The sequence below is a fragment of the Serinus canaria genome, chromosome Z (assembly GCF_022539315.1).
Source record: "Serinus canaria isolate serCan28SL12 chromosome Z, serCan2020, whole genome shotgun sequence".
Classification (NCBI taxonomy): domain Eukaryota; kingdom Metazoa; phylum Chordata; class Aves; order Passeriformes; family Fringillidae; genus Serinus; species Serinus canaria.
The window spans coordinates 48,224,067-48,243,548 of record NC_066343.1 but is presented as its reverse complement, the minus strand read 5'-3'; the positions used below and the strand labels follow the sequence as shown (position 1 = coordinate 48,243,548).

Below are 19,482 nucleotides of genomic sequence, written 5' to 3'. Positions count from 1 at the left end.
ATGAGCAACAGACAGTGTAATTTTGGAAATCAGGATTGTTTCATACCTTGCTCTCTGGAGAATTTTTGTTTGTTGCCCTAAAGTGTGAACTAAACAGTCTTCATTACTTATGTGAGTGTCTTTGCACAGTTACACTTCATTTAATCTTTTTTTTTATTTTTTACATAAGACAGGAAATAATTCAAGCTAGATTCTTGCTGTACCAAGTGAATTTTAATGTTTGATTCCTATAATGATACAGTTTAGAACAAAAAAATGTGTGGATTTATTCCAGGCTCATGTGTATTGTAAGATCAGCTACAATAAGTTTCCGTAGTTCTTGTTTTATGAGAATATATAGTATTACATTTATCTATATATGGGGCTGGGGATTTTATTATTGTTATTCTTTTACCTTCAGACCTGGGGATCAGAAGGGTATCATCTCTGGGTTATTGATGGGAATTCTTCAAACATGAAACCTGAAAGAAATGCAAATAATGAAGCTCAGCAGTTTGGTATTCTGCAGTTTCAGTTCATCAAGAGTGCACTCACTGTTAATCCTTGTATGGTAAGTTTTATTTGTTGATAAATATGTCCTTGTTTTAGATCATACTTCCAGTTTTAGGTGACCTTTGAGTTGTTCTCTCAGATTTTAAGTCTCTTCTGCAGCCATTGGAGTTGTCTTTCTTTTCTGTCATAGACCCTTTAAAATGGTACTGTGAAAATATTGCTGTGCAATATTTAATATTTTTTACTTAGAATCTTTTAATATATTGATAATGAGTTTTCCTTTGTCTTCTGTATGTGGAATTCAAAGTTGCTTTTTTTCTTTTGTTTTTGTTTTGGTTTGGTTTTAATATAGAGTAACCAGGAGCAAGTCCTCCTTCAAGGAGAAGATCGCTTATATTTGAACTGTGGAGATGCAGCACAGACTCAGAGTCCCAGAAATACTTTGGCACACTCTGAACATAACCACACCAGGGAAAGAGGCCCATTTTCAGATGGCAGTTTAGATTCTCAGGGTTTAAGCACTTTACTAGGACACCGGCATTGGCATGTTGTACAGGTAATTGATTCTGCTTGCCCAAATGTGCTTTGTGCTTGCAAGAGTTTGTAGGAGTAGAATATGCAGCTGATCTCCTCACTCTCTGCCAGACCTTTTTCCTCTGGTATGAGATCCTTGCCTTTTAATTGTCTCTGGGGGTTTGCCATAGTACAGCTTTTTTCTCATTGACAAAAGGTAAAGCAGCATTGGTCCTATCAGCCTTATGGCTATGAGTTTGCCTCCTCGCCAATAAACACAGTCTCAAAGCTCCTATGACGTTGGGAAAGAGTAGTTAATTACTTTCCTGGGCTTTGAAAGAGAGAATAAGTGCAACACGCAAGAAATAATTTAGGTGTTTGTTTTGTTCTTTATGTAAAATACTTTAAAGCATAATCAGCTCATGTATATAGTCTTCAGACTCCAGCTGTATTTTCAAACTTAAAAAATGGCACCTGTTTAAGCATGTAACTAAAACGTCACAATATCAGGCTTTCAAAGAAGAAATTGTCTCTAGGGTAGTAATGGGACTTTTATTTTTCCTGAAATATAATTAAAAAGATAAATATCTTTTAATCTGTAATTCTATTGTGTAGTCTTTGATGCTTGAATTGGTGACACTTTTTAAATAGAGATTTCTGAAAGATCCCCAGTATTTTGTTCTTCACATACCACATAAATCAGTAGTATTAAAAAGTATTTGATTCTAGGCATGTCAGGCAGGTTCTAGATACTGTTGAATTTCCGCTTTAGCTGGCTAGGTAACTCTTCTGTCTTCTAAAACTGGTGTAGGAAGGAGATGTCTTTGTTCTGTGGTAAAAGTAAAGCTGAAACAATTAGAATTACTGTGCAGAGCAACATATCCATGAAAAAGGACAGTGCCTGGGTCTCAAGAGTATCTGCCTTCCTTGTGTCAGATCAGAGAGTGGAGTTCTAAGCTGGTTTTTTATCATCCCATATGACATGAAGAATACAGAATTGAAATTTGATCTGACGCATTCCAGAAAAGTTCTCTCATAAGAAGGCTTTTGGATATGCTGGTGTGTATTTGTGACAGGATTAGAAATTTCATCCCTATACTGAAAGTCCTGTCTGAAGACTGTATTTATCAAAAGCTTTATGTTCCTTTGAAAGATTCTCCTGGAGAGGGAAGTAGCTGGGAGGAGACATGAGCAAATTGTGGCTATTAATCTGTAATATAGTATTAGTTAGTGTATGTTGTTAATGCGTTTTGATATTTTGTGTATTCAAAACAGGGTCACATTTAGGCATCAGTAACTTTTGGTGTGTGGGCAGTAATTGTATTTAAAAACAAATTTCCAACATTAAATATCTTTATGATGGAGTTTTGAAAAAAAACCACTGACATTGTCCAAATTCCTAAGGATGTTACAATTAATTGGTACTTTAATGGTAGTTGATATAGTCATGTGGTTTTGGTTTTCTCTCTTTTTTTTAGATTCATAGTACATATCTAGAGAGCAACTGGCCTATAAGGGTGAGTTATTTTAAAAATACGTTCATCTTATTTAAAAATATTGGAGGGTTATCCTTAGGATTAGCTGAACTCTGAAAATGAAATCATTAATTTACATTACAGAGAGAAAACTGTGTTAGTAAAGTATGAAACATGAAAATACTTTACAGGTTTTGAGTTTGATGTTATTGCCTTGTGGTGCCATATTTGGATATATATATGTAGTTTAAATAAGTTCCCTTCTGGGGTTCTGGTAGCTTTTATTTCTTTTTTACAGTTTTCAGCTATTGACAAGCTTGGACAGAATGTAGCTGTTGTTGGCAAGTTTGGTTTTGCACATTATTCTTTACTCACCAAAAAATGGAAGCTGTTTGGAAACATTACCCAGGTGAGAGGTTGTGGAATTTTATTGTGGTGCGCAGGGAAGATTTTATTTGTTGGGATGTGAGACTTGGAGAAAATTAAAGAGTATCATTTTCAAGTAAACAGCCTATTGACACACTTGGGATTAGGTTGCTGGTATACATGTGTTTCTCATAAAGCGTCTGAAACACAGATCTTATGGTTTTGACACATCAATTTGTGTATGAATATTAGCAGAGTATTCCAATTTTGTGTGTGTATAGTCAGACAATTCCATTTGTTTTATCTAAGGGTTCATGTGATGTAGCTTTGGATGTAAAGCTTGTAGATTCTGGCTAGAAACACATTTGAGAGAGTCCAGGGATGCCAGTGGCATAAAGAACTGTAGAACTGTATTTTGTAGGACGAGGTTTGTCCTTCACATATTACTCTTTACCACTTTGGTTATTTTAAACATTAAAAACTTCTTATACATAGTCTTGCCACTATGCATAAAGGTTATAGAGATCATGCATGGCTTTAAGAAATTACCCATATAATGTACATGTCTGTGTGTATAAGTATATAAAAATACCTATATGTCATCTGCTTGCTTTTTGCTTTTCAGGAGCAAACTATGATGGTAACAGGTGGCTTAGCATGGTGGAATGACTTCATTGTTCTTGCATGTTATAATTTAAATGATCACCAGGAAGAGGTGAGATACTTTTCTTCAAAGTAAATATATAACGATTAGAATATCTGATCTGTATGACAGTATTATAAGCATGAAATTTATTGTGATATTGTAAACATGTTTATACGCTATAAACTTTGGTGGCTTTTGATTATATTCAGAGTTTATATATTAGTAATTCTCTGCAGAAAATTTTTGTTGTTGTTATTAAAAACTGTTTACTGCTGACTACAGTGAACCTACTCATAGTTCTGAAGACTTAGTGACATTTTTGCATGTTAGCATGAAGTGTGTTCTGAGATACCGGTTTACAATGTTTTGGGACAATTTTTCAAGCTTTTAAACTATATGGGCAGAGGAAATTTACTTACTCTTTGCATTTTAAAACTGGTGAATAAAATTCCTTCCTTATGATTGTTGTTCAGTACATCAGATTTGGCTGTACTGTGCTTTAACTGCTTTGGCTGTAATAATAAAATGCAATGGATAAAATACTTGATGAAGCAAAAACTCAGTAGTGTGTCTTGGTAGAAATTTTTGACAGCCATTCCACAATAAAGAAAATAACCAGAAGTGAATTTCTGTTACTTTGTTGGTAAACAGAACTCTTATTCAAACTTCTCCTTTTCCTTGCAGCTGAGAATCTACCTGCGAACATCTAACCTTGACAACGCGTTTGCTCACATCACCAAAGTGCAAGCAAACACGTTACTACTGAGTGTCTTCCGGGACATTGTGATACTGTTCAGAGCAGATTGTTCCATTTGCCTTTATAGTATTGAGAGAAGGTCTGAGGGGTGAGTGTCACTGTTTGAATGCTTTTGCAGTAAGGTACCTATGGGTCTGGTCTCAGTCTGAGTAAATTCCTGCAATAATACAAAGGTATTTGATAGCTGGTGGAGTCAGACTTTCAAAACACAGAGTGGTGTTATCTCTATGCAGAAGTTCATGAGTGTTTTCACTTGCACGCATGCTGATAGGCATGTGGAAGGTAGAGGTAGGTAAGGGCTGATGTATACACATTTCCAGCTGTCTGAACAAACATGTTCCTAAATTATAGGAACTTGAAAACTGAATATGAATGGGACAAAAAGTGGCGAAAAGACACCCCGTGTATTTGAATATCTTAAAAGAAAAGCATGTTTCTAACATTAGAAGCACTAATTAGTGAAGGGAAGGTGGCAGCAGGCTTGCAAAGATGAAGAGAGAAAAGGTTTGATCTTGGTGTGGAGTTGAGGAATTGTTTTAGTACAAAAGAAGTAGCAATGTAAAATATTCCAGGTGCTTTTAGACAATTAAGATTAGTGAATCTAAGGAGGAGATAAAGATTCAGAGATTTAGGGGTGGGGTTAAGTGCCTATGTAGGTGATTTTTCTTACAGTTATGGTATGTTCTTTTTACCAAGAAGGGACCTTTTTGTGGTAGAAAAAAACAAGTTGTTGATGAACTTCAGAGAAAAATATTTTCAATGCTTTTAAAAAAAGCTCCCAACAGAATCCAAACCTGGAAGCTGTCTCATTGAAGAGTCAATAGAGTCATATTCTGAAGTATCTGATATTGTTTTCTATCCATGCATAGCTGTATTTCCCAAAGTATCAAGATCAGTAGCCCAGTTTAGGTTTGGTAACTTTATATATACTACTGATTCCTGATTAAAGGAATGTCATTTGTTCCATAGAGTAAATTGTTGCTAAGGATAAATTGCTTATTTTATTTAGGTTTACTCCAAGGTAGTAATTTCTTGTTAAGTACTGTTTTAAAATTTCTAAATGTTGCCATTTTCCTTTCAGTCTTAATCCTACTGCCAGTATCCAAATTCTTCAAGAAGTGTCCATGTCTCGGTACATTCCTCATCCTTTTCTTGTAGTGTCTGTTACGTTGACATCAGTGAGAACAGAGACTGGCATCACCTTGAAGATGCCTCAGCAGGTAACAGATCTCGAAATTTGATAGAAATGGTGCCTGAATTTGTTAGCTTACTCCTTAAAGGTTACCTGGCTGATAAATCAGTCATGAGTCAGTGACTCTTCTGTGTGGTACAATCCAGAACATGTTTTTTTCTGATGTTCATTGTGTAGACATTTTATGTGGGAATTGGGAGTGAGGGGGTGGATAGAGAAGTAAGAGTTTAGATTTTATTTCATACCTTCTCTTCTTAACTTGCAAAATTTGAGACCAAATCTTGGTGAACAAATTAAATTTAACTCTGTCAAGGGTATGTTGCTCTATTGTGTATTAACAGTCAAAAACCAGAGCAATCCGTGGCATTAGGAATTACCTTTCTTGCAACAACATGTCCATTACTCAAAGAATAAATAGAAGAAATTAAAAGATGGCATATGACCCTATAAGGCACTCTTTGTCAATTCTGCAACAGCCAAATAATGACTTAAGATGTGAAGGTCCCTGTCTTAACTTCAGAATTTTGTCAGGGTATTGAAAGCACATGTAAAGAGAACTTGGATTTTTTTTGTAAATGAAACCAGAGTTGGCTTAACTGAGCCGAATACTTTGCTTTCTTGACACACCTTACAAAAACAATTTTTCTCTAACTGAAGCTAAATAAAAGTTCAGGATGCTGTACAAGTGTGGCTCAGATCTTTTTGGCTCAGCTCTTGGGTTTTGTACCAGTGTTAGTCATTGCAGTCAGATACTGGCAATCATACTGTGATGATACTGATAAGAATACAGAGCTTTTTTTTTTTCTTAGAATACTAGTGGATTACCCATTTTAAGACACATGGTTGGAAAAAGTCCATATTAAACACGTGCAATGAGTTTGGTGAATAAGAAACCTTCCAGTATTTACACTGCAGAAGAACTGGTTCTTGATATTTCTGAGTCCTTCTACATTGAATTCAGCTGTTAGTCATCTCTGTAAAGTGTCGCATTTAATTTACATTTTTTTCTGGGGTTTTTTGTGTGGTTATGAGTAAAATGATAATTCAAAAAGCTTAAATAATGTGAATCATATTCTTTCTATCCTTAGGCTTGTGAAGCTGAAAGTATTATGCTTAACTTAGCAGGACAACTTATCATGTTGCAAAGGGATCGATCTGGACCCCAGATACGAGATAAAGATAATAATCCTAATCAAAGAAAGCATGTGAGTAAATATATGTGGAGTATTGCATATGGCTTCAAAGATGTCAGTGATGGAAGAAGCTGTGCAAGAGAGTGGTCCAGACATAATGAAAATAAGACTATAAGCAAAGCAGTATCTATGCTTACAGACAGAATTGTTGGCTGGAAATATATTAGCATTTACTCATGTTTGCTAGTTATTTTGAAATTAAATAGACAAGCTTTAAAGATACTGCCCAAAATTTCATATGCACCAATAACAGAAAATCTCTAGTCTGTCCAGAAATGTTTTGTATGTTTATGGAACATTATAATTTTTTGCAGAGTACATTTACAAAGTTCTTGGCAATAACAACAATAGAAATCAATTACTGAACTTTCAATTCTTCTGAGCTGATGAAAAATGTGAAACAAGCACATTGGGAGAGTGAAATTTGGAAAATTCAGATAAAGATTTGTCAGTTCTAGGTTGGACTTGGGGGCTAACTGAAGAAGCAGAGAGCAGGTTTTTATTTTTCACCTTTATTCTTATCTCTCTGCTTCCTGACTAAGTAATAAGGAGGTTAAAAAAAGAAAAAAGTGTCTTGAGTTAATACAAGTATTAAGTGGTCTTTTGCTACATGCTAGGATGTAGATAAGAGAGAGGCAGATTTGTTTCATTTTTGTTAGAAGAATAACATGTTTGGTGTTACTAGGTGAAAACTAGAGTTCTTGTGAATAGGGTAAAAATAAAAGGAATCATTGATACTGATTTTTTTATTTTAATTTTTTATTTTTCTTTTTAAATAGCTGCCTTTTTGTGCTCCAGTTGTCCTAGCCCAGTCTGTTGAAAATGTATGGACTACTTGCAGGATTAACAAACAGAAACGCCACTTACTGGAGGCTCTGTGGCTCAGCTGTGGTGGGGCAGGTATGAAAGTCTGGCTTCCCCTGTTTCCCAGAGATCATCGAAAACCGCATTCCTTTCTGTCAAGACGGATCATGCTGCCTTTCCACATCAACATATACCCATTGGCTGTTTTGTTTGAAGATGCCTTGGTTCTTGGTGCTGTTAATGACACTGTGCTCTATGACTGTTTATACACTCAAACCAGTGCTAGAGAACACTTAGAGGTTCTCTTTCCTTTCTCCATTGTTGAGAGAACCTCTCAGATCTACCTCCATCACATTTTGCGCCAGCTCTTGGTTAGGAACCTCGGTGAACAAGCCTTGCTTTTGGCCCACTCCTGTGCTACATTACCATACTTTCCTCATGTACTAGAACTGATGCTTCATGAAGTGCTGGAAGAAGAAGCTACCTCGCGGGAACCCATTCCCGACCCTCTCCTTCCCACTGTGGCGAAGTTCATTACAGAATTCCCCCTCTTCCTGCAGACAGTTGTTCATTGTGCTAGGAAGACAGAATATGCCCTGTGGAATTACCTTTTTGCTGCTGTTGGAAACCCGAAGGACTTATTTGAAGAGTGCTTAATGGCCCAAGACTTGGACACAGCTGCCTCTTACCTTATTATTCTACAGGTAACAGCACCAGATATATTGCAAGAGATATTTACTAATATTGCAGTATTTTAAAAATAATGTCATATCAAAGTTGTGCATGTCCAACAGATCTTTAAATTAACAGTTTTCTGTTGATACTATGTCCAGTTATGAAGGGTGGTAAGATCATGCAGTGTAAGTAGTTAGTTTACTGCTGTAAATGGGGAAATTATAGAATGAAATTTATTGTTTATAATCTTTGGGATACTTGAATGTGAAATAGTGTGGCTTGACTTAATAGAACTTCTGATGCTCTATAGTAAAAGTAAATCACCTAATTATGCTTTGTTCCTTGCAGAATATGGAAGTTCCAGCAGTTAGCAGACAACACGCTACTCTCCTGTTTAATACTGCCTTAGAGCAGGGAAAGTGGGATCTCTGTCGTCATATGATTAGATTTCTTAAAGCCATTGGCTCTGGAGAAACAGAAACACCCCCAGCTACACCAACAACTCAGGTTTGTGTTGAGAAAAGTAAACACTGTGCATCAAGCCTTGCATGATTAATTTTCATGTTATCTATCATGTTTGGTCCTTTCAGTGTATGTTTTGGTTTTCTTGCTTTTAGGAACCTAGTTCAAGTGGTGGTTTTGAGTTCTTCAGGCATCGCAGCATTAGTTTATCCCAATCAGCAGAGAACCTCCATAGCAAATTTAATCTGACAAAAACACTGAGTATGCCCTCTGGCCCATCTGGAAAAAGGTAATGTCCTCTCCTACCCCACTTTATTAGGTAGAGGACTAACTTTCTTACCAATTTAAGTTATAGAAATAAATTAGAGGATAGATCTGTCATAATCTCCTTCTACATCTTTTGCATTTATAATTTCACAACTTTTGTACTCTCATAACATTCTTGGGAAAATACATTCTCACACATGTAAATATAGGTATGGTGTTTGTATATATGAACAAGCATGCCTAGATAGATATTGCTGACCAAAAGACACTGAAACAACTGGATGTGGTACACGTTATATCTGTAGTAATTTAAGTAGCTAGTGAGACCACGTGCCTCATATTTAAAGGGCTTGTTTTGCTGAAAAATACATTTTGAACAGCTCACAGTACACAGCATCACAGTGTACTGCTCTGCTACTGTGCACATCTTGATCTGGCACTGTGTTTCCAAGCTACAAATAGAACCTTTTATGCCTTGGGGTGAACCCTTCAAAAGCCGCTGTATACCAACTTGATATTGATAGGTATTACGGTTCAGAAGTAGGACTGAACTGAAATTCATTATTATCTTTGCTTTGGTGTTTTTCTCCATCCTGATTTCTAAAACCATCCTCGTATAAATTCTGAATTAGTAATTTTTAATAGAGAGTACTGTCTTAAAGGTTTGAACAGGAAGGGCTCTAGGCCAATACTTGACCATTGCTCTTAACTTTGCAATGGCATCTGCCTTTTATCTCCTACTTTACTTTTTTCTGCATTGCTAATAGCTTAATGCTCTATAAAAACTGCTGCTGTTGTAACTTAAATCCTTTACTTCACCTACCGATTGAGGCAGTGGGATCTTTTAAAGAATATAAGCAGTAAGGAATCAGGGAAACTGCTTCCGCTGTTCTATAGAAAGCTCCCCTTTTACTACTCTGCTGACTCAGTGTTCTGCAGTTGTGGCCTTTGTGACTCAGCTTTATCAGTGTTCATTTGGCTGTTCTGTGCTCTGTGTGTGTAGGTGGAGTAAAGACAGTGACTGTGCTGAGAACATGTACATTGACATGATGCTCTGGCGGCATGCTCGGCGTCTGCTGGAGGAGATCAAGCTGAAAGACCTTGGCTGCTTTGCTGCACAGTTGGGCTTTGAGCTGATCGGCTGGTTGTGCAAGGAGCGAGCCAGAGCTGCCCGTGTGGAGGATTTTGTGTGTGCTTTGAAAAAGCTACACAAGGATTTCCTCTGGCCATTTCCAGTTATACCAGCTTCATCCATTAATTCACCTTTCAAGAACGGAAAGTACAAGACAGGTACAGTAGCATCTGAGTTTGATAGATTTCAAACTCAGATTTCCCTCCTGCAATGCTACATTGGTGAACCTCATTTTGTTCTGCCTCTGTTTAGCCAAGATAAGAACAGGCTGAGGCTTACCACCTGCACAGCTTTCTCACCCAGAGTGTATTTTTTGAAGAGATTCTGTTTAGCATAGACAGTATCTCTTTTGTGATTACAATTTCTGTTGAAATCTCCTGCTTTCTTAGGTGTACTGAATTGGACATTACTGTAGATGTTAAACTCAACATGGAAATTGCTTCAGTGTAAATTCTGCTGCAGAAGATTACTAAAATCAATATTCTTTTGTAGTCTCTAGATGAGCTTTTGATTAACTTTTTGAAAATTAAATAGTAATGTTCCTAATGTTTGAAATTTACTTTGTTTGGTGGTAAGAATTTAGAAGACTTCTACACCTCCTTTATGATACTGATCTCTCAGTTCACTACCTTATCTACTTACAGCAAAGTTGACATTTGCTACCTTATCTCCATATGGCAAGATTGACATTGCTGCCAAGTCTTTGTCTTTTTATTACACTTTATTACGTCATAATGCTTTTATGCCACTGCTCTCATAAAAAGCTGGTCAGAAATTCCTGAAATGCCTAAATTTGCTGCATTTCTGTGAACTTCATTGGTCCCCTGCATATTGACTTAGATGCAAGATTTAGCTTCCTGAAATGCCTGGAGAGAACTGTCTAAATTTCCTTCTGGATACTTACATTATTTTTCTATGGTGTGTTTTGATTTTTTTTAGCTGTGGGGGAACAACTACTAAAATCTCAGTCTACAGACACCTTTGTAAACATGGAAATGGACACAGGGATTTCAAACACACCTCGCAGCCGCAGCTGGCTTGGTACTATCAGCTCTTCTCATAGAGAGATTGATACTGTTTCATCCCATGGACCGCATATGCAAGATGCGTTCCTTTCTCCTTTACTAAGTAAAGGTTAGTCACTCTTCCTTCTATCTGCTCATTGGAAGGATGTGAAGTGTGTGCTTATATTTTGATATTTGTGTGTTACTGCTGTATTATTGCTTCTCCACTGATAAGAAAAATTCAGGAAAAATAAAAGGAAGGACTTAGTGAAAAATGAACTGAATTTTTTACAACAGAAAGGTAATGCCCATGTTGTACATCTCTAAGTACATGAAGTTGAATATGAAATAGATATTTGCTGAAGTTTCTATCTGTGATGATAACTTGAAGTTCAGTATTTTTTCAGTCTGGATAGGAAGAGTATCCTATGTTGTGGCTTTTTGTTTCTTTGTCTCTTGCATAGATCAGCCTCTTGCAGCGGTTGGAACAGCTCTAACTGCATGAACTTTGTGCTTTTGGGTTTCTTAAGAATGATATTAGATACATTACTTATTGAGGAAGTTGAGGAAATTAGAGATCCATATAGTTGTATTTTTTCCTATGGCTTTATGTAAATTGCTTTTTAAAAGCTGCAATGTATGATGAGCTTACTAAAATCAAAATTGTACTTTTTATGTATTTTTTCTGGACACAGAAAGGGGAAAAGTTTGTCAGACCATTCTAGTTTTTTTAAAATTTTGTATACTTCCTCTTGTCCTTGAGCACAGAGCAATGTTTTCAACAGTTATCTAAATCATGTGATTTCCACTCCATTAGGGCAAAGATCGAAGTACATAGTGTGAGCTACAGTTTCCTAATTTTTACAGCTGTAGAGTCTTCTGTGTGATCCAGAGCATTTGGAGATCCTCTCTGTCTGCTTGGGCACGGTCTCATTTTATTTTCACTCCTGTTTCTCTTGTTTTTTATATCTGGAGACTGCAAGAAAATAGGTATCTCTTTTACTGATTTTACTGCTGTCTGCCACTACTGTTGTTTCTATAAACAAGTATATATGGGGTTTTTTTTCTGAGCTGGATGAAGACCTTAGAGTTCAATGGACTTTGCTATGCATTTTGAAGCAGTTTATTTCTAAAGAAACTAAATTAAAAGCCTTCAAAACATTGCTAACTGAATTCTAATAAAAATTTTCACAAGTTACTAATCCAGCACTGGTATTTATAGGCAAGAAGATAATCAAATAACTTTTTGACTTCCTAAACATTTTCAAAGAAAAGATGTATCTGCTTTAATATGGAAATAGCTTTTAAGAGTAGGTGCCTTCATAACTCACCGCTGTAATGTTTCTAGCTATGTTACTGTTCCTTTGAAAATTCTGTTACTGAATGTGCTCTTCATGTTTTTACTGGAAATACTTCTTTCTGTAATTTGTGCTGGTAAATATTTACCTTAAAAAGCATTTGAAATCTTCATGGTTTTGTGTGAAGAAAATAATTGATACTGAAACTTCATTTTAACAAAGTTTAATGGTAAATAAGCAGAATTTTAGACTATAATCCTTCCTGGACTTAATTCTAGAACTATAGTATGCAAGATGCTGTATTGGTGCTTTTATGATGATTGCCAACACATACCTAGGGTGGGTTACTGATAATAATTCTCCCGAATTATTTTTACTGGATAGAAAAACTATTGCATTCCCAACATTAGTTCTGCCATCCAGTGTGACAAGAAGAATGCTGAAGCAGGACGGACAATATGCCTGAAGCAACTGTGATGCACTGGAAAGCATTACTGTTTGTCAATTTTTCTAGGAAGTAGTTCAAAAATTCTGAGTCTTACTAAAGTGAGTAGTTTCTTTTTCCCCTTATGTTTCTGAGTGTTTTTGATAGGTGATGAATGCAGCATTGGTTCAGCAACGGACCTGACTGAAACAAGTTCTATGGTGGATGGAGACTGGACCATGGTGGATGAAAACTTCTCTAGTCTAAGTTTAACTCAGTCAGAGCTTGAGCAGCTCTCTCTAGAGCTGGCCAGTAAAGGGCCACACAAGTCACAGGTGCAGCTGAGGTAAGTAGTGACACCTTTGAGACTGAGAATTGCTGGCATGCAGCATTTGGAGAAAGAAACGATCTACACCATCACACTGCAATTTTTCTCTTGGGAGTAGAAAAATAAACAGCCTTTCTTTCCATATAGGTATTTGTTACATATCTTCATGGAAGCAGGATGTCTGGATTGGTGTGTTGTCATAGGCCTTATTCTCAGAGAATCTTCAGTTATCAACCAGGTTTTCAGTATCATGCAGTCCTCTGATATTGATGGAGAAATCTGTCAGAATATCAAGACTGGCCTAGATGCTGTTGACAAGTGGGCTTCTACGGATTGGTAAGTGTTACTTTCTACCTTCACAGTAATTTGAGCTGCAGATATTTTGTTACCTAAAAAGTAACTTTGAGTTGTTACCTTGGCCTTAGCTGCAATCTCACTGAGTTGTAATCAAACTGGGGAAAAAAACCCCCAAAACACAAACCAAACCGAAACAAACCCAGAGCAACCAGCGTTCCAACTTTTATTGTTTGATCAGGGTTGCCTTTTTCTCTTTATTTATAACCATTTCTGTTTTCAGGCACATGACAGAAGTACTAATTTTAATTCATTTATGGTGTTCCATCCCATTCTCTTCCTAGCCCTGGGTACAAGCCATTTCTAAGTATCATCAAACCACAGATCCAGAAACTAAATGAAATAGTAGAAGAGCAAGTACAACCAGAAGCGTTTCAGCCAGTGAATCCTTCTAAGGTTCCTGAACAAACAAACCCAAGAGCTGAGGAAAGCAGGACTTCATCTAGCCATGGCACTAATCCTCAGAGTGATGCTGGCAGCACCAGTGCAAGCAGACATGAAGAGGACAAGGCTAAGACAGAGGATGAGGATTCATTCCAAGAAGGCAGTTATGACTGTGTTGTGTCTTAAATGGAAGGTGAACGACTTCCTTTGTTCAGGTGTGAAAGGAAGCAAACCAGCTCTTAGATCTGCTTCTGTGTTTTGGATTTGAACTCTTTTTTTAATTTGGTTTGTCTGTTTTGTTTTCTTAAAATTTCAATCTTTGAAATTTTTAGTGGGGATAACTAAACATCAGTTTCATCTAATAATTTCAAAAGGAGGCATGACTCTTTTTGATGCAATGGCCAGACTGCAGCTTTACATTTTGATACTTTAAATAGTGTTGGAGAGTGAACACACATGGAGACAGATTCAGCCAATGTTCATCAGTACCTTTACATCACCAACACGTTCTGAAGAAACTACTTATATCTTGCTTGAGTTTAAAAGGCGAAGAGGGGATTAAATATAAAAACTGTTTTCTTTGCAGATTGCCTGCCTAATACAATGTCTGATCAATGCAGTTCAGATTGGTTTGATACTGATATTTTGTATTAAAGGACTGTAAAATATATTGTATGTTTTTGTGAATAATCTTGTACAAATACTCAAGACTGTACCATATTTGGAGGTACCTATGTGTATTTGCATGTTTCTAGATGACTAGTAAAGTTAAAGCAGAGTTGCACTTCTTTCTGGATGAGGCATACTTTACTGACCTAACACTGACACAAGGTGGCTTACCTGTTTTTTTACTGCCACTTAACAGATCGTGTAGTTGGGTTAAGGGACTGCTGAAAGTTATTTATTTAATTATAAATTCTTTTCTGATAAATGGATTTTTAAAAATGTAAATAATCATCATATACTCTTGCTATGGAAAACTAGTTTAACAGCTCATACTTAAACATTTTTCAAACATTTTATAATATGCATACTTCTAACTAAGACATATTTAACTTTCATACAATGTTATGAAAACCTGGCTGCAGAAGTCTGTTGCTTTGAGGTACTTATTTTTTCTAGCTGCTGTCCCTATGTAATAACTACCTGTTAACAGTATTAATTTAGATATTAGCTTGTTTGTACTGTGCAATCAGAACAAAAATGCAACATTACTCATTTTATACACGATAAACTAGTTTATTTTTTATAACATCACTTGATTACTGACATGGACCAAACTAGTCATCGTAGGGTAGTTACAGCATCTGTTGCTTTTTTAGTGTAGTTGCTAAATACACATCCATTTAAACTCTGAAATTAAGACTATTCACAATTAAGTTTTAAATTGTGTATTCATCATCTTTCTTTCCTTTGTAGATAAGATCAAGTGCTTTAAAATGTACAGATATTAAACTGTTGCTTTAGAATGGCTTTACTAAGCCAATACAACCAGTACAAGTGCAATAATTGCGAGTATTACGTGGAAAGCTGGAGCTATTAATGAATGCAACTTGAACTTCATTTTAAGAGTTGAAACTTGAGACTGAAGTTAGAGGAAAGAAACTCAGAGTCCCAGCATTAAGCTTATTCTGCATTGTAGCTACTGGTTACAGATAATGTCTATCATACCTACAAGCCTGTTCTGACCTGACGTCAAAATTCATTATTGTTTTAAGGGGATAATACTTAAAGCTTTTTTTATGATAAAGAAATCTGCTTAATCTATGTTAAAAGAAATAAAAACTGTCCTTCAAGTTAATATTTTTCTGTGGTTTTGTGGTAATGATGTAAGCCAAGCCCATCCTGGTCAGTGTTCTGCTGTTCAGGTTTTGGATCTGTGCAAATAAAACTTACATTAACTGATATATTGACATTCTTAATATTCATATCTTACTACTGTGCTATGTTGTTTAGCAGGTAAATCTTTTTAGTTGTGAAATTTTAGAAGTTTGTACTTCTTTAGTAGTAATTATCTCTATGCAAATCTTACATGCTAATTTTGTATTTTGATTTCACTGCTGTTATACTTGTAATTAAAAGACAAATGTATTCAACTTTACTTGAAGTTACTCCTGTGAAAAAGAACTATTTCTGACTTCAAGCCATTCAGGTAGGCTATCTTTGAGAGACAAAGCTCTCAGAGAAACCACCTGATATAATTGTTTTTTATACTCTTGTGGGTTGTTTTTTACAGGATGAAGGAATTGAGCCTTTGCCTTATTAGCGCATCTTTGAAGTTACATCCACCTGCTGCTGTGAAAAGATATAGTGGGTTTAGGTGGCAAGGGGGCCTCTGTCAGAGCCAGTTCCAACAAACACAAGCTGGTGCCTCCTCTCTGTAATGTATTTAACAAGGAGTAAAAAAATGCTATGGAATATGAGTGAGGAAGAGTCCTGCAGGCAGCCACGCCCATAATGGAGGAGCGGGAGGAGGTATTCCAGGCACTGGAACAGAGATTCCCTGCAGCCTATGGCTCTATGCAAGTAAACACACACATTAAATAATATACTGTCTTGCTAATTAGCCGCTTACTGCTGTGGTACTGCTCAGCAGCTCAATCCTTCTAGATGATGGGGAAGCAGGCTCTACACCTGCAACCCACTGTGTAGCACACTGGAGCAGATACCCACAGTGACAGCCTTGGAGCACCCACACTAAGCAGGTGGATGGATGAGCCCTGAAGGAAGCTGCAGCCCAAATAACCCATGCAAAAGCAGGTTTCTGGCAGCAACTATGGCCCACAGGGATCCATGCTGAACAGTCTTCCTAAAGGACCACCCCAGCAAGAGGAGGATCCACTTTGAAGCAGTTTATGAGAGACTGAATCCCATGGAGTAGACCCCATGCTGGAGCAGGGCAATAGTGAGGAGAGGAAGGAAGCAGAGGAAATGTTGCAGACTGACCACAACCTGACTCTTAAATTACCATCTCCAGTATTTCTACACCACTGTGAGAGAGAAGGCAGAAGAGTGAATCTGGGAAGGAAGGGGAGGTTGGGGGAAAAGTGTTTGGTTATCATATTTAAATTTTAATTGGTAATAAAATAATTTTCCCAAATCCACTTTGTTTCATCTGTTGTGGGTACTAGACAGTAATGTCCCTGTCTCAACCCATTAATTTTCTCATCACATTTTCTCCTCGTGGTCTGCTGAGGGGAGGGTGTCAGCAGTTTGGTAGGTACCCACCAGCTACCCGTAGTTAACCCTCCACAAAAGGTCTATTCATTCACAAATGTGCACTATTTACCTGAAGATAGGAAAAATGGGCCACTTAACCAGTTGAGGATAAACATCTTTTTATGGAATTCCAACATGTTGACACTCTTTTCACTTTGTGTATCCAGCTCACATATAACTGTCTGCTGTAAGATTTCCTCCTTCACAATTTGCACATCATCAAGTTTTCTTGATCTGTTTCTCATCCTTTGCAAAACTGTCTCAGAAAAACAGGAACAATACTATATATTCCTTGCTATTAGATCCTTTCACACTGGGTATACTTACTAAACTGCTTCAATCAAATTGCGTTTCTGAAGGTAATTTTTCACTATCGCTTTTGTCAACCCAAGTAAGGTAATTTTTCCTCAGCATGTTTTAGGTCAAAGAAACCAGTTCAAATTATTTTAGAGCCAAAGTGTCTCTAAGCTACAGATTTGAGACCCACTGTTAAGTAAGCAGAAATACCTGAATTCACAATCTAACCAGAACCTGTACAAAGGAGGTCCTTTTCATAATAAACTAAGGGGAGAAGTTGTCTATGGCTATAATGATGTTATAAAAGATGATGGGCAACTTGCTGAGGGTGGTAAGCTGGCTTCAACTGGAGGATGGATTTCCCACAAGTAAAAGGGAACATAAAGGCAACAGATACACCTACTGTCTCAGCTTTGTCTCCTATCCTAGAGCTGAACGCTGTTGAAGTACTCTAGTAGGCAGTGACAGGAATGGCAGCACAGGGTGAGTGGTGTAAGTCATCCCAGTGTTTAAGCAGAGAAAAGAGATACAAACTTGTTGAGTGTTCTGTTTATCACCTGGCCCCTGAAATAGGAAACTCCTTGGGCTTACTTATTCGGAGAGCACTGAGAAAAACTTTGAGTCCACAGCTGGAGAGTAAAGCTACTACACAGCAGACACAAAGCACCTAACAGAACCATTTCTGAAGGAAAGAATAATTCATCATACAGAGCTATGTAGAAATTAGATTACCTTTTTCAAGTTACTGCTTCCTATCCAAAAAACTCCAAACCCCCCCAAAAATCCCCAACAAAAGGAATAAAACAAAAACAAAGAAAACAAAAAAAAAAACCCAACCAAAAATCAAAAAACCCCCACCAAATAATACAAAACAAAAAGTTCAAAACAAAGTAAACCACCCAAACAGAACAAACCACCACCTTCTCCCCTGAATAAACCATCTCCAAATAAACTGTGCATGGGCAGCCTTCTAAGATGGTTACATAAATTCACCTGTGCACTTACTGGCTTTGAGGCTTCTATTTGTTCCATTCTCAGAACAGATTAAAGGAACTATTCCTTTTTAGATTAATCACTGCTAATTTTTAAGACTGATTCTTTCATCCTTCTGCAACTGAAATTTTTTAAATAATGTTTGCTAAACAACACTGATGCTTGACATCCTGCTTGAAATACAGATCTCCCTAAATTGGCTTGCACTTCCTGCTCAAGACTCTGCTTCAATGCTTAGCATGTTCTCATGCTGCACCCACAGCTTTGACAGAACCATGAAGAATTGCAGCCCAACAGAACTTCTTCCACAGTGAACAGGAGAGCCTGGCTAATTTCTAGGATCAATTTATCACCCAAGACTGAAAGGGATTTACATGAAGGTTGAGAATGAATGTTCTGTCTTCAAAATGGAAGCCAGTTACATAAACTGACACTAACCACAGAACATAGGTTTACTGATCTTGCATGTCTTCCTACCAGCACCAAGACCACATACCAACTTCTAAAATGGGTCATCCTGCAGGTCCCTTCCAGACAATTACCACAAGTCAGTTTATGTTTAGCCCTCAAGGGAGAAAAGTATGGAACAGCTTTGCCATGCAGACAAACTGTTCTTCAGCTACGTCCCACCTGCTACAACTACCTCTGTACAGACTTGTTTGATCTTGTCAATTTGATTAGTGTTTCTCCACGAGAACTGCAACCCAACACAGACTGACAGACATTAAAGACAGGTCTTACAAGCACAGAACAGCACCACTCAGCTCCACAATCTGTCAGTTTGTGTATGATAGCTGAAATTTTCCTGTCCATTGCACCTATCCCAACACTTCTTTCTTCAAATGCATGCTTCTACTTGACAATCTTGAAGGTATGGTGACACACTATAAGGATGCACTAGATTGTATAACAATATGTAGGGGCCCCCTTTGCTTAAATTGATAAAGTGCTTAGTACTCAGCTTCAGTACATAGTAGATTCTCAAAGTCATCAAAATGAGGGGAAAACCAGAAGAAAGCAATTTAATAAATGCTATGGATGTAAATTGTTTCCGATGAGCATAAGGCAATTCTAACCGCCTGTTTACTGCCTCTAAGAATAAATAATGTTTCTACTCTATGCCCTTGTATCCTTAAAGTTACCAGCTGCCTGCATTTCATACATTTCAAAGAGTAAATCACACTTAGCTTTTTTAGGAGAAATAGTA

General features: G+C 37.0%; 1 protein-coding gene across 5 annotated transcripts in view; it reads left to right on the top strand.

Annotated features, from left to right (window-relative positions):
* Window positions 1–15,867, top strand: part of RIC1 (RIC1 homolog, RAB6A GEF complex partner 1) — a 46,933-nt gene extending 31,066 nt beyond the window's left edge. For 4 of the 5 annotated variants that reach the window (XM_050987410.1, XM_050987411.1, XM_009098986.3 and 1 more), the window contains 16 exons: window positions 401–550; window positions 845–1,048; window positions 2,484–2,522; window positions 2,779–2,889; window positions 3,472–3,561; window positions 4,177–4,337; window positions 5,331–5,469; window positions 6,530–6,646; window positions 7,414–8,142; window positions 8,462–8,620; window positions 8,731–8,864; window positions 9,846–10,132; window positions 10,914–11,108; window positions 12,869–13,046; window positions 13,176–13,364; window positions 13,667–15,867. In XM_050987410.1, coding sequence (XP_050843367.1) covers window positions 401–550; window positions 845–1,048; window positions 2,484–2,522; window positions 2,779–2,889; window positions 3,472–3,561; window positions 4,177–4,337; window positions 5,331–5,469; window positions 6,530–6,646; window positions 7,414–8,142; window positions 8,462–8,620; window positions 8,731–8,864; window positions 9,846–10,132; window positions 10,914–11,108; window positions 12,869–13,046; window positions 13,176–13,364; window positions 13,667–13,952 — 3,168 coding nt within the window. In that variant the 3' untranslated portion in view covers window positions 13,953–15,867. Of the gene's footprint in view, window positions 1–400; window positions 551–844; window positions 1,049–2,483; window positions 2,523–2,778; window positions 2,890–3,471; window positions 3,562–4,176; window positions 4,338–5,330; window positions 5,470–6,529; window positions 6,647–7,413; window positions 8,143–8,461; window positions 8,621–8,730; window positions 8,865–9,845; window positions 10,133–10,913; window positions 11,109–12,830; window positions 13,047–13,175; window positions 13,365–13,666 lie in introns of those variants that run through there. The other variant, XM_050987412.1, reaches the window with a different exon arrangement.
* Window positions 15,868–19,482: the final 3,615 nt, after the last annotated feature.